Below are 13,416 nucleotides of genomic sequence, written 5' to 3' on the forward strand. Positions count from 1 at the left end.
TATCATGTTAGGAATCACGACTCTCTACAATGGTATGATATTGTCCACGACATGACTTTGATACCATGTTAGGAATCACTACCATGTTAGGTTGGTTAAGTTTAGGGCATGATTCTAATACCATGTTAGGAATCACAACTCTCTACAATGGTATGATATTATTCACGGCATGACTCTGATACCATGTTAGGAATCACTGCCATGTTAGGTTAGTTAAGTTTAAGGCATGACTCTAATACCATGATACCATGTTAGGAATCACTACCATGTTAGGTTGGTTAAGTTTAGGGCATGACTCTAATACCATGTTAGGAATCACGACTCTCCACAATGGTACGATATTGTCCATGGCATGACTCTGATACCATGTTAGGAATCACTGCCATGTTAGGAATCACTACCATGTTAGGTTAATTAAGTTTAAGGCATGACTGTAATACCATGTTAAGAATCACGACTCTCCACAATAGTATGATATTGTCCACTTTAAGCATAAGTTCTCATGGCTTTGCTTCAAGCTTCCCAAAAGGCCTTGAAGATAGTATTCCTCACTTATAAACCCATGATCTTCCACTAAATTAACTGTGGAACTCACTCCCAATAATCATCTACAATATATCTTATATGAATGTTGATATATCATTGATTTAATTTTAATAATATCGATAATATATTTGAAATCTGGAAGAATAAAATTAGAAGATAAGTATGAAAAAAAGAAGAGAGGTTAATAAAATTGAGTTAAAAGTTCGTCCAAAATTTCAAAGAGGAACAAAAATTGACAAGAAAATGGAAGAGATGGTTCTCTTCCTGCTGTCTAACAGTTCTCTGCAAGTTCAAGCTCCGAGGGAGGAGGCCACCGTAATGCAGGAAGACCGTGAAGGTGGCGAGCGGTTGCACCGCCATAGCCGTAAGTACCCGCAGCAGTGATCGGAGCATCAACGAGCAGAGCTTGATGGAGGAGGAATGGCAGCTCTCGTTTGTTGAAATAAAACAAACCAGTCACAAAGCTATGAACGAGAGACCAAAGAGAAGAACAGGTAATAAAGAAACACAGCTACTAACCAATGAAAATGAGTTCCAAGGCAAACACCAAAGGATTGAAGTAAAAATAAAGATCAAAATAAGAAAAGGAAAGGAAATTATACAATAACTTACAAGGAAACTTTGTTGCTTCAAATCTAGACCTGACAGATAGACCTCAAGTTCTTATACATCTCTGAGCTAGCAAGGGAGAACTCTGACAATGCCCTGAAGAGGTCTGGCAGCTGATTCTTAAGGCTTACCAACGATTTCTCCCTCACATGAAGGCATTGCTTCGCATGAGTTTCAATTTCCTCCTCCAATCTCTTCTTTAACAACTCTACTGCAACCAACTTCTCCGTGACAGCGGCGTCCTGTGTGTTTTCTTCAGACCTGTCGGGGTCCAACTCATCGGGCATTCTCCGTTGCTGGTATTTGTTATGCCATTCATTGAAGTGTCGCTGCTTGCGCTCGAGTTCTTTCCCGGTCTCCTCCCACTTCGTCTTCAGTTTTCTCTCTTCGTCTTGCTGCAGCATAATAGTGTTAATGACAGCACCAAAAGTGAATATGGCAGTTCTGAGATGCTCATCTGGGAGTCTCTCGAGTTGATCGTGCCAAGCGAGGAGGAGTTTCTGAATTGGGGGACTTTGAACTCTTGGTGGAGAAGAAACCTTCTCTCTCAAGCTACTCTCTATGGGAATAAGATTTAGTTTCAACCAACTGTTTAAGGCTCTAATGTAGTCTTTTTGACAGCGCACGAGCTTCTCGAACTGTGAATGCCACTCTCTAACAACGCCACATAGCTGAACCGTGCGCTCGTAATGATGAGTACTGGTTTCTTTTGGGGACTGAGACAGATCCAACGATCTCAATGCACTTACAATCTTCAATTGTGTTTCATGGTGAGCTCTCATTGTATCCCACATCAATGACATTCTGCAGAACAAAAAACATTACTTCTGGTTTGAAAAAACATGTACGTGACATCCTTAAAAGTTGAGCAAATATGTTCTAGGATTTCATAAGATTGGAGGATAGATAAATCGTGAACAGACAATATTTTTGAACTCAATATCCATGAGTCATTATAATCGATTCGTAAAGGTAACTGTAATGTATAGTAAACAAAAAGCATATGCATTCGCATATTACTATGTTTCGTGCAACTCACCCATTAACAAGCTGAACAAGTTTCGGGTATAACTGTTCATCTCGTAGACGACTAATCTCTGAGACAGTTGAATCCAAGGATTGCATGTCAACAATATATCTAGTGTGCAGATGACTTACTGCTGCTTTTGCTTTCTCCAATGCTTCTGCATTAGAATCTCGTTTCTTCAGCCTATTCAATGTAGCAACCTTCTTCTGGTACTCAAATTTCATGAGTTCACCTGCCTGTCAATTGTTAATATCACAATGAAAATTCAGTTAAAAGAAATTTCCTTCCATCATATAAGTACAAATTTCTTTCAGAAGGATCACAAATCAAACAAAATAACTGAAACCTCAACATATAGTGCCTGTCTAGATTATTGGTTCAGATAGAACAGGGCTACAAATAGGAATGAGCATACATTGTGACCTCAAGGCTTCAAAGGTCAGGAGGACAGCACTGAAGGCCATGATGAAGCAGTAATTTGTGAGATCCCACATCAGTTGGGGAGAAGAACGAAACATTCTTTGTAAGGGTATGTAAACTTCTCCCTCACAGACGCGTTTTAAAAACTTTGAAGGGAAGCCCAAATAGAACAATATCTGCTAGCGGTGGGCTTGGGCTAACAAATGGTATCAGAGTCAGACACAGGGCGATGTGTTAGCAAGGAAGCTGAGCCCCGAAAGGGGGTGGACACGAAGTGGTGTGCCAACAAGGACACTGGGCCCTGAGAGGGGTGGATTAGAGGAGGAGGTCCCACATCAATTGGAGAAGGGAACAAGTGAAAGCGAGCGAGGACGCTGGCTCGAAGAGGGGTGGATTGCGAGATCCCATATCGGTTGGGGAGGAAACGAAACATTCTTTACAAAGGTGTGGAAACCTCTCCCTAGCAAACGCGTTTTAAAAAAACCTTGAGAGAAAGCCTGAAAAGGAAAGCCCAAAGAGGATAATATTGGCTAGCAGTTAGCCCACAATGTATAAAGACTAGAAACGCCAAATACTCAATGTCAAAATCTTCCACATACTCGTTTCATTATAACACGATCAGAAGTGGGGCCTGATATCTAAGATCAGCCAAGAAGGTTTCTACCAGCGGCTGATCTACCCAACCAACCAACAAACTTGGTGTCTAGCAGGCAATGATAATAATAAGAGACAGAGCGAGAGGCAAGAAAGAAATATCCAGACTCCATAGTAACAATCAAATGTGCAAAACTCTTCAGAAAGGCAGCAAAAAGGCAGGGTCAACCCCATATAAATGAGTAGCCAAAAGAGATGCATAAAGATTAAGATATGAAGAAGAGTGTTTGATATACCTTCACTTCATCATACAGCTTCTTCTCCCATGCCAGTAGTTTATCCAACACGGTGGCATGAGTTTCTTGCTCTTCTGCATAAAAATCATCTTTTCCATCATCCATATTAGCCAATCCCCTGAATGATCGGTTCCATGTAATAACACGCATCACTCTGGCAGAGTGGTCAATGTGACCTAAAGAAAAGTAGAACAAATTCTTCTTAAAAAAACCAAAAACTTCCCCCCAAGCTGCTCGAGAGTCTAGCATGTATTGTTCAAGTTGGCAATCATAAAGCTTAACTTCCAAGCAAGATCCATACCTCGATTATCAGCAAAGTTTGAATGATAGTGTAATCGTGTAGCCTCAAGCATCTTGGACACTTCATGGGCACTCTCTGAAGCCTTGAGAAAATGATCATCGATATTTGTAAATATCAGCAAAAGATTAACATTTGGCTTCACCATCCTCTTGCCATCCATGGCCCCCATAGATCCACCCTGTTTCATTTTCTTTAAGCTCTTCGCCGCCACAGAGGATTCTGCCACTGAAGGCGGTGCTGGAGGCGGCGCCACCGGCTCCTCGAGCACTGACTCCACTGTCTCAGCTTTTCCACTAATTCCCCTTTCCTCCATATCATGATTGTCCACTCCCTTAGACATTTTATCAAACGACTTGCGCTCAGTCTCCGCTTTGTTAATCTGTACCTCCTCAACTTCACTCAACGTCGAGACCGGTATGTTATCAACGGAGAAGAAATAGTCATATGTCGAATCTTGTTGCGGGGGCGGTGGAATATGCCGGTTCTCAGACGGTGGCGGTGGCACAGGCGGGGAAGCACCGGCCAAATCTTCATTAAGCTCCGCCGAATTTCTATTTCGGCTACTCCCTTCATCTCCTTTACTTTTATTACTCCTCCTCCTCCTCAACGCACCAACAGAGCCTTCGTTTTCATTTTCTTCCTCCTCCTCAATAATGGGCGACCCAGGCTTGAGATCGGGTTTGTACATATTAATCTCAGGCATGGTGGCCGCCCTTTGAAGAGGAGAATGAAAATTAGAAGGGGGCAAAGGCGGTGGAGGCGGCGGAAAGGGTTCAAAAGATGCAGCGGTGGCGGAAGTAAGGGCGGAGTTTGGTTGAGTAGAAGATACAGGAACAATTAGGGAATTTTGAACCTCACCATGGGCATAATCGCTTAAAGCAGCTCCAGTGTTCTTAAGCGACATGGAATAAGCAGAGTGAGCAGCAGCGAACGCGTTCCGAGCCGTCACCGCCTCCTTCATATGAATCTTGCGCTCTTTACAACGCGCGATGGCTTCTTCATTCTCGATCTTGGACTGTGAACAACCCATCAAGCAGCTCTGGAAATCGGCGGCGAAATCAGGGGTTGAGCATGAAGGATTATTGGAGATTTTAGGGAAATCGAAAATTGTAATTTGAAAATGGGTTTTGGGACAGACTTGAAATTTCCGGTAATTCCAGGACCCGTGCTCGAACGTTACAACAACAACAGCGCCTGTTTCTCACTTTCAAAGAATTTCCCAATAAATATTTATTTATTTATATATGGGGGAATCTTTTCAGCACTATTTTATTTTTCATTAAAAACAAAATTCAGAACATAAATAAATAAATAAATAAAATACATCAGTGTTTTTAAATTTTGTTTATGTTATTTAAGTTGAAAAACTAATTTATTTTTATTTTGGGGAGAGAAATTAAAATATTGTATTTTTCATATTTATTCAAAATATATTTTAAAAAGAAAAGTCTTTTTTTTTTTCTTTTTTTTAATGACAAAACGTTGCTTTTTAGCTTTATTTCCAAGTTAAGTTATCTACTTTTCCAAAATAATAAAAATATAGCCTTCAACCATTTTTCTTTCTTTTCTTTTTTCCAAAAAGCTATTTTTCATTTTCAGCAAGTAGGACTAATGGGTAATAATTAAATGATGTACCATTTAATTTTTTTTAGTTTAATAATTATGATATAATAATTGATGTTTTATCCGTTGATGTATTAGAACCTGACCTAGAGTGTCGTATTACCGACTTATAAAAGTTAGTTAGGATTCAAATAAATGAAAATTTCATGAGTGGGTTGGTTGAATTTTCTTGGATTGTTTCGAGTTTATTGTTTTTTTTTTTTTTTTTACATTATAATTATATATACATATATTTATTTTAATTTTATTTAACTCCATATTTTTCCAGATTATTTGCTTTTCTTTTACCATTCGTTTTTAAATGTGAATTTTTCAAATTTTATATTGGAGATGTAAATCTTAATTCAATGATCAAAATTTATTATTTAATAATATTGCTTTGATTAAAAAACTTCACAACCTTAAAAATTGGGTTGAATCTAAAAAAAATATAAAAAATAAAAAATAATTTCAATTAAATCATTTGACCAAGTCAATTATAATCTTTAATAACAATTTTGGTGACAAAAGTCAAGTTTAGAAAAATTTAAAACCATTGTACAGAAGTGCATGGCTGCATGAGGTTATTTTATTCAATTTTAAATGCCAAATGCTACTCATCGTATATCTCATAACATTGTTTATAATACTTCAAGCCAATACCACAAATGCACTAATTATCATCATATCATTCAAAGGTCAATGCATCAATCTTCTACCTACAAATGCTAAAAACAACACCATTATTCCAAAAAATCTATAAACAATCGATTGAAAAATGGAAAAATCAATCTTTAAAATGATTTCGAAACGAAACGAAGAAAAAATATTAGGAAGATTTTGAAACGAAATGAACAAAAGATTCATAAAACATGCAGAATTAGAACTGAGATTGGGACTGTTTGTGGATCTTCGTCTACGAAAATAGGTATCTTCAGTCCTTGTTCTGTGATAACTGATACCCATTTTCTTGGTGAAGTTTTGAAGGGAATACTCACCAGAGTTATGAATGCAGGCAACTATTTGTGAATTCTACAGCAGATGTTCATGGCCATTCTCTGATCTCAAGACTCTTTCCTACAATACTTGATCTGCCAGATTTCTACATCTTCACCTCTTTCATAGTTGAGGACATATTGTGGGATGTTTGCGAGATCAATGCGGTTGCCTATAAAACATGGTTTTGATTCCTGCTGCAAGCTGCTGTGTTTGGGATCATCTGTCGAGTACCAAAAGTAGAACATGAGCTCGAGATAGAAACGTTAAAGACGGAGATACGTGCTGAATGTCACTGTCACTTACCGTCTTCATGTTTCAGGTAACTTAGGAAATGAGAATAGCCATTTGCTACAATGTCGAAGTCATTCAGAGTGAAGTTATAGCGCTTTTCCAAAGCCAAATACAACACCTGGTGGGTTTGGTACAAGTGATAATTAATTCATCTAACATTACGTACATTTGATATTCAACCAAAACATTAAGCAAATAACAAAACTTCGCAATAGCTACTCATCCTCATGGTTTCAGCCAAGACAATACACGAGCTCGCTACATAATTCCAAAGAAAAGTAGGTAAGAGGTCCCGTTTTGAGTTCAACGCAGGTTAGATTGAGAATATATGTCTTAACTAGTTGAAATATGCGTAGGTTGACAATGAGTAAATGATTGGCAGTAAGTTTCCTTACAACTCCACGATGCCTAACTTAGCTACAAAGAATCAATAAGTGATTTCGGGTCAACCCCAATGGTTTCATCTCGGTCTCCTCAAATGAGGATCAACGAGGAAATGTGGTAGAATATAAGGCCCCACATATATATACAAATTTCATGCCCCTTGCCTAATAATGCATTATTTCAAGCAAATGTTTGTTCATATCATTTGTCCTTTTACATATGGTCAATGATTAGCATCTTTTCCATATAAAAATAAAATGAAAGGCATATTTCATTATCTACTAACCTAACCCATCAATTGGAGACCTCAAATAAAATATAATAATCTCAACATGAGAATGCGTACCTTTTCTGAACCTTGAGACATAAACTTCTCTAAGATACTAAAAAACGCATCTGTCAAGTCGTCACTATAGATAACATCGGCAGCAACAAGTAAGCAGGCTCCCTGTGCCTCTTCAACCTCTGATAAGGCCCAGGAATACCTGTATGACGATGAAGGCACCAGAAAAGAAACGTCAATTACTTTATGTTCTATGAGTCCGGACCCACGAGCACAAGTCTTAGATTGCTTAGTGTGTGTTCGGCAGCCTTTTGAAAGAAGTATATACTTAAAAACTTATTTATCGACCATTTATGGCAATCACCCAAGGAAATTCAAAAGTTCCCTTCCATCCAAGAACACTCAACACAAGGATGCTAGGCCCCGAAGGGGGTGGATTGAGGGGTCCCACATTGATTAGAGAAGGGAACAAGTGCAAGCGAGAATGCTGGGCCCCGAAGGGTGTAGAACCTCTACGTAACAGACGCATTTTAAAAACCTTGAGGAGAAGCTCGAAAAGAAAAGCCCAAAGAGGACAATATCTGCTAGCGGTGGGCTTGAGTTGTTACATGTTTCATCTAAAATCAGTTGAAGCATTTTACTTTAATCTATTTTTAGAATTTCTCAAATCACTTTGGGTTATTAAGAACTGTTTTAGAAATTTTTTTATTTGGTCAAAAACAACTTTTACCACTATGTAAAATTTTAACAAATATTACCAATGTAAAAAAAGAAACACTTGCAGTGATCGCTAAACACTTTAAAGTCACATACCAATCACACATTTATGGGGAGAAAAAATGAACATAGTCCAAGGCATACAGTTGTCAGGTATAGTGAATTGCAAAGCTTTAGTCACCTGTTATTTGGGTGGCATTCTCCTCGGGTTTGCTTTGGAGGCCAAGGTTCTGTCCAATCAAGTTCCCTTACATGAACTGCAACTCCAGCACTGAACCCACCAGAATTAAGACCAATGTTTTTGGCACAGTTGTCAAGGATATGATCGCCTTTATCTGTCAATCATTAAGAGCACATCCTTCGCATTAAAAATACTTGCAATGGATCCATACGTGAAAAACAAGTTAGATAAGCCTCTAAGCTAATTATTACTCACAACTAATCCAACTAAAACATAAGTGGACTATGAGAGGCAGTTTAAGGTTTATTTGACTAATATTTAAAGACATAAATTGTGAGATCCCACGTCGGCGGGGGAGGGAAACGAAGCATTATTTATAAAGGTGTGAAAACTTCGACGCGTTTAAAAACCTTAAGGAGAAGCCTGAAAGGGAAAGCCCAAAGAGGATAATATCTGCTAGCAGTGGGCTTGGACTGTTACATAAATACGGTTAAGTTTACTTTGGTTTTCATGTTAAGAAAAAAGTGTGCACGCTCAAACATTTCTCAATCCATCAGAACAGAACAAGATCAAACTATAAGAGAAACTTATGAGTCCTTGATGGTCAAGATCATCAGATTGTCTCGTTTCCAAAATGGGAAAACAAGGAATAACAAAAAATCAAAATTTCTGAGGATTGCTATAGCCGATACCTGTTAGAAATACTGTTTTCGCAACCCGTGCAAGCAATATTCCAACCAGTCCTGGCAAGAGGAACAAGATAAGACCCTGTCATTGAAATAGTAATATAGTCAACGGTGGTCTTTCAAAAAAGAAAAAAAAGGAAATTTTGTTTCATCTAACAGTACGTTAATACAAAATGGTAGGAATCAGAAAAATAACAAATGTGCATAAAAATAAATATCACGAATGCACGTCCATCAAACACCTGTTCCAGCTCCAAGTTCTAGAGCAACAATTCCATCGAATTTAGATGAAGTAAGCATTGTATGCAAGACAAAATCAGATAATACTAGCTCTGCTTTCCACACCTGAAAGAGGAAAAGACGCTGAATCACATAATGAATAAAAAAGAAAAATAATGGATAAAATCACAGATCATAAGAAACAATTACCTGCAAACCAACACTTGGGATCGTTGACATAATATCATGTTGGATCGACACGTTATAACTACGAACTGAAGGTTCTACTTCCACATCTGTTTTCATATAGAAATGTTACAGCATTTCAGCAATTAAATAGCTGATGGGATATTGAGAATTTAAATATTTTCAAGTGGGAACAATGCAAGGGATTTAACTGAGAGATGTAAAATTTGCATTCATAACAGATCAATTACTAGCACAGCAAGTAATTGTCATCGTTCGGGCATTTGATGAAATGTGTTATATAGCTTATAATCAGCTGCTCGCATTACTGCCTAACAACAACTGTGAACACTTTGACTCGAAGGAAAGAAATTATGCGTTCATTAAAAGAGTTAACTTAATTTTCCAGATCTCTTTAAAATGCAATCATAAATTACTATATGCAAGAATGCAAAAAGCATAAGAAATTTGGGTACTCTATATTGACACTTGTATGTTAGAAACCACGACTCTCCACAATGGTATGATATTGTTCCTTTGAGCATAAGCTCTCATAGCTTTGCTTTTGGTTTCTAAAAGGCCTCATACCAATAGAGATGTATTCCTTACTTATAAATCCATGATCAACCCCTTAATTAGCCAATGTGGGACTCCTCTCCAACAATCTTCAACAATCCTCCCCTCGAACAAAGCCGATCATAGAGCCTCCCATGAGGTCTATGAAGCCCTCAAACAATCTCCTTTTAATTAAGGCTCGACTCCTTCTCTGGAGCCCTCGAACAAAGGCTAAAAACTTCTTTTGACTACACCTTCGACGCTCAAAACTTCTTTGTTCGACATTTGAAGATTCTATTGACATGGCTAAGCTAATGGCATAGCTCTAGTACCATGTTAAAAACCACGACTCTCTACAATGGTATGATATTGTCTACTTTGAGCATAAGCTCTCGTGGCTTTACTTTTGGTTTCCCCAAAAGCCTCATATCAATAAATATGTATTCCTAACTTATAAACTCATGACCAATTAATTGGGTACCTCCCCAACAATACTTAAAAAGTGAAAAATAAAGAAGAGAAGAGTTGGGTACTGACTAAGGCGCCTGGGTAAAACAAGATCTCCATCTTCGTCGAAATGAATGAGTTGCTTTGTAGACGGTGAATAGCCTTCAGAATCACTGACATAGGTTCTGGGTTCTGTATCTAAATCATCAAAACCTATAATTTTGTCAGTAATCTTATTATCATCCGCCATTAATTACAAAACTGAAAATGGTTAAGTGCTAGGCAGTGCGAAGCTAATGGAACAGCTTTGAAGTTCAGTACCAAAATGGAAGAGATAATCAGAGAAAGCATGGAATTACGAACCGGAAGGGAGGGAAATGGTGAAATCGGAAACAAACGACCCGGAAAAACCAGGTGGGCAGCCAAGGTGAACCTCACTCATCACCAGCTCCTCTGAGATTCCGTCGTCCATGGAAGTCCTTCGCCGGCTCCGGTACCGAAAGAGAGATGAATTCACGCCTTGCGACAAAAAAAGAAAAAGAAAAGGATCGATTATACGAAAATACTAGAGCGTAAGTTTCGACCGAAACTCTGGCGGTTCAATCGCGGTTCGATCCAGGCACAGGCAGTCGGCTTCGGTTCACCATATTGGCGTGTCGAACCAACTCGGACCCACAAACAGACTAACCGGCGGCCCAAATTCTGTTGGTTCGGTCTGATGAAAAACCGGCGGCCCAAATTCGACTCTGTATATTTGCGCAATGGAACATTGAAAAGTATTGTCGCCAGTTTTCCCTACCCTTCTTCTTCCTCAATCGCCGTAATTTATCTGTGTTTGATTCTGTGCTTATTGATTCTCCCCAATGGCAATGTTCTAAATATGAATTTCGCAGCATTCTCTTCGAAGCGGTCCATTTCTTCTCTGCCCTATCTCTCTGCGAGAATCAAGCAAACAGGTTAGCTTCATTTTCATCTGCTTCAATGGTGACTCACAAAAGTCCGTAATAGATTCGAAGAATTCCTCTGTTTCACATTCATAAATGCCAATTTTGATTCAGTTAGTGTTTATGTTTTTGCTTCTTATGTAGAAAATGAAATTGTCGAAATGTTTCGAGTGCCTAGTCCAAGGCCGGAAGCTTCCAACTTCCCTATCAATCGGAAGGTGCTGCGGAAGGATCCTTCTGTTCGAACTCTTGACGAGCGGTTCATAAGGATTTTGAAAATTTTCAAGTGGGGATCTGATGCAGAGAAGGCGATAGAAGTGCTGAAGCTCAAAGTTGATCACAGGTTAGTTCGCCAAGTCTTGCAAATTGATGTAGAAATTAGGGTTAAGATTCAGTTCTTCAAATGGGCTGGAAAGAGAAAGAACTTCCAGCATGATTCCACTACCTATATGGCTTTAATTCATTGTTTAGAGGAATCTGGACTTGTTGGTGAAATGTGGAGGACAATCCAAGACATGGTTCGTAGTCCATGTCCTGTGAGTCCAGCTGAATTGTCTGAAATTATTAAGATTTTAGGGAAGGCAAAAATGGTAAACAAGGCTTTGTCTGTGTTTTACCAGATTAAAGGTCGCAAATGTAAGCCAACAGCAACCACTTACAATACCTTGATCTTGATGCTTATGCAAGAAGGTCACCATGAAAAGATTCATGAGCTCTACAATGAGATATGCAGTGAGGGTAATTGCTCCCCTGATACAATCACCTACACTGCTCTTATCTCTGCGTTTGGAAAGCTAGAGCGTTATGATTTCGCGTTTCGATTGTTCGATGAAATGAAGGAGAATGGCTTATATCCAACTGCAAAGATTTATACTACCATATTGGGAATGTATTTTAAGTTGAATAAGGTTGAGGCAGCTTTGGGTTTGGTTGAGGAGATGAAGGGAAAGGGCTGTGCTCCTACTGTCTTCACTTACACTGAATTAATAAAGGGGCTTGGGAAAGTTGGAAGGGTAGATGATGCCTATAGTTTGTTTTTGAATATGTCGAAGGACGGTTGCAAGCCCGATGTCGTACTTATAAACAATTTGATCAATATATTGGGCAGGGCGGGTCGTTTGGATGATGCTCTAAATCTTTTTGGTAAAATGGATTCTTTGCAATGTGCACCCAATGTGGTTACTTACAACACTGTACTAAAAGCTATATTTGAATCAAAAGCTCCAGCTTCTGAGGCTGCTTTGTGGTTTGAAAAGATGAAGACGAATGGCGTTGCTCCGAGCTCGTTCACGTATGCAATTCTTATTGATGGTTTCTGCAAGACAAATAGAGTTGAGAAGGCCTTAATGCTTCTTGAAGAAATGGATGAAAAGGGGTTTCCTCCATGTCCAGCTGCTTACTGCAGCCTGATCAACAGTCTTGGACAGGCGAAGCGATACGAAGCTGCAAATGAGCTATTTCAAGAATTGAAAGAGAATTGTGGACGCTCTAGTGCTCGGGTATACGCTGTGATGATAAAACATTTTGGCAAGTGTGGACGTCTAAGTGATGCTGTTGATCTTTTTAATGAAATGAAAAAACTTGGATGCAGCCCTGATGTTTATACTTACAATGCACTCATGTCAGGGATGGTTAGGGCTGGAATGATCGACGAGGCGCTTTCCTTGATGAGAAACATGGGCGAAAATGGTTGCACGCCAGACATAAACTCGCACAACATAATACTAAATGGCTTAGCTAGGACTGGTGGCCCAAAGCGAGCCATCGAAATGTTTACAAAGATGAAACATTCGAAAATCATGCCAGATGCAGTTTCGTATAATACCGTACTCAGTTGTCTGAGTCGAGCTGGTATGTTCGAGGAGGCTGCAAAGCTAATGAGAGAGATGAAGTCGAAAGGATTCGAGTACGATCCCATCACTTACTCGTCGATCCTCGAAGCAGTAGGTAAAGTCGATGAAGATTGCAGTCCAATTACTTCATTGTAAAGATGTCATGCTAGTTTCTTTTAGGCTTTATAGATCGACATTATTTTTAGAATCTCCCATGTTGCTTTTGGCTTCCAACAGAGTTCACTCTTTCAAGTCAAAAACCTTTAGATCATAGTTAAAGTAAGAATCACTTTATAA

General features: G+C 38.9%; 3 protein-coding genes across 7 annotated transcripts; 1 reads left to right on the top strand and 2 right to left on the bottom strand.

The window, feature by feature from the left end:
• Window positions 1-736: 736 nt before the first annotated feature.
• Window positions 737-4,999, bottom strand: LOC111790120 (nitrate regulatory gene2 protein-like). Of its 2 annotated transcripts, XM_023670944.1 has the most exons (5): window positions 3,794-4,999; window positions 3,493-3,668; window positions 2,195-2,418; window positions 1,159-1,959; window positions 737-1,010 (listed from the first exon to the last, which is right to left on the bottom strand). In XM_023670944.1, the coding sequence occupies exons 1-4, from the start codon at window positions 4,821-4,823 to the stop codon at window positions 1,182-1,184; spliced, it is 2,208 nt and encodes a 735-aa protein (XP_023526712.1). In that variant the 5' UTR covers window positions 4,824-4,999; the 3' UTR covers window positions 737-1,010; window positions 1,159-1,181. The 2 variants fall into 2 exon arrangements, with proteins under 2 accessions (XP_023526712.1, XP_023526711.1); XM_023670943.1 differs by lacking the exon at window positions 737-1,010 and having other exon boundaries at window positions 1,036-1,959.
• A 1,040-nt stretch (window positions 5,000-6,039) lies between these two features.
• LOC111791052 (methyltransferase-like protein 22) lies at window positions 6,040-10,888 on the bottom strand. Of its 4 annotated transcripts, none has more exons than XR_002814609.1 (10): window positions 10,707-10,888; window positions 10,434-10,556; window positions 9,366-9,451; window positions 9,179-9,281; window positions 8,943-8,993; window positions 8,251-8,404; window positions 7,416-7,554; window positions 6,698-6,803; window positions 6,394-6,614; window positions 6,040-6,123 (listed from the first exon to the last, which is right to left on the bottom strand). XR_002814609.1 is itself a non-coding variant. In XM_023672236.1 (9 exons), the coding sequence occupies exons 1-9, from the start codon at window positions 10,813-10,815 to the stop codon at window positions 6,460-6,462; spliced, it is 1,011 nt and encodes a 336-aa protein (XP_023528004.1). In that variant the 5' UTR covers window positions 10,816-10,888; the 3' UTR covers window positions 6,170-6,459. The 4 variants fall into 4 exon arrangements, 2 of the variants coding, with proteins under 2 accessions (XP_023528004.1, XP_023528002.1); XR_002814608.1 differs by lacking the exon at window positions 6,040-6,123 and adding an exon at window positions 6,170-6,311; XM_023672236.1 differs by lacking the exon at window positions 6,040-6,123 and having other exon boundaries at window positions 6,170-6,614; window positions 10,434-10,541.
• A 224-nt stretch (window positions 10,889-11,112) lies between these two features.
• On the top strand, window positions 11,113-13,402 carry LOC111791051 (pentatricopeptide repeat-containing protein At3g16010). Its single transcript, XM_023672233.1, has 2 exons — window positions 11,113-11,299; window positions 11,432-13,402. Exons 1-2 carry the CDS (start codon window positions 11,224-11,226, stop codon window positions 13,273-13,275), a joined length of 1,920 nt encoding a protein of 639 aa, XP_023528001.1. The 5' UTR covers window positions 11,113-11,223; the 3' UTR covers window positions 13,276-13,402.
• Window positions 13,403-13,416: the final 14 nt, after the last annotated feature.

The sequence above is a fragment of the Cucurbita pepo genome, chromosome LG03 (genome assembly GCF_002806865.2).
Source record: "Cucurbita pepo subsp. pepo cultivar mu-cu-16 chromosome LG03, ASM280686v2, whole genome shotgun sequence".
Classification (NCBI taxonomy): Eukaryota; Viridiplantae; Streptophyta; class Magnoliopsida; order Cucurbitales; family Cucurbitaceae; genus Cucurbita; species Cucurbita pepo.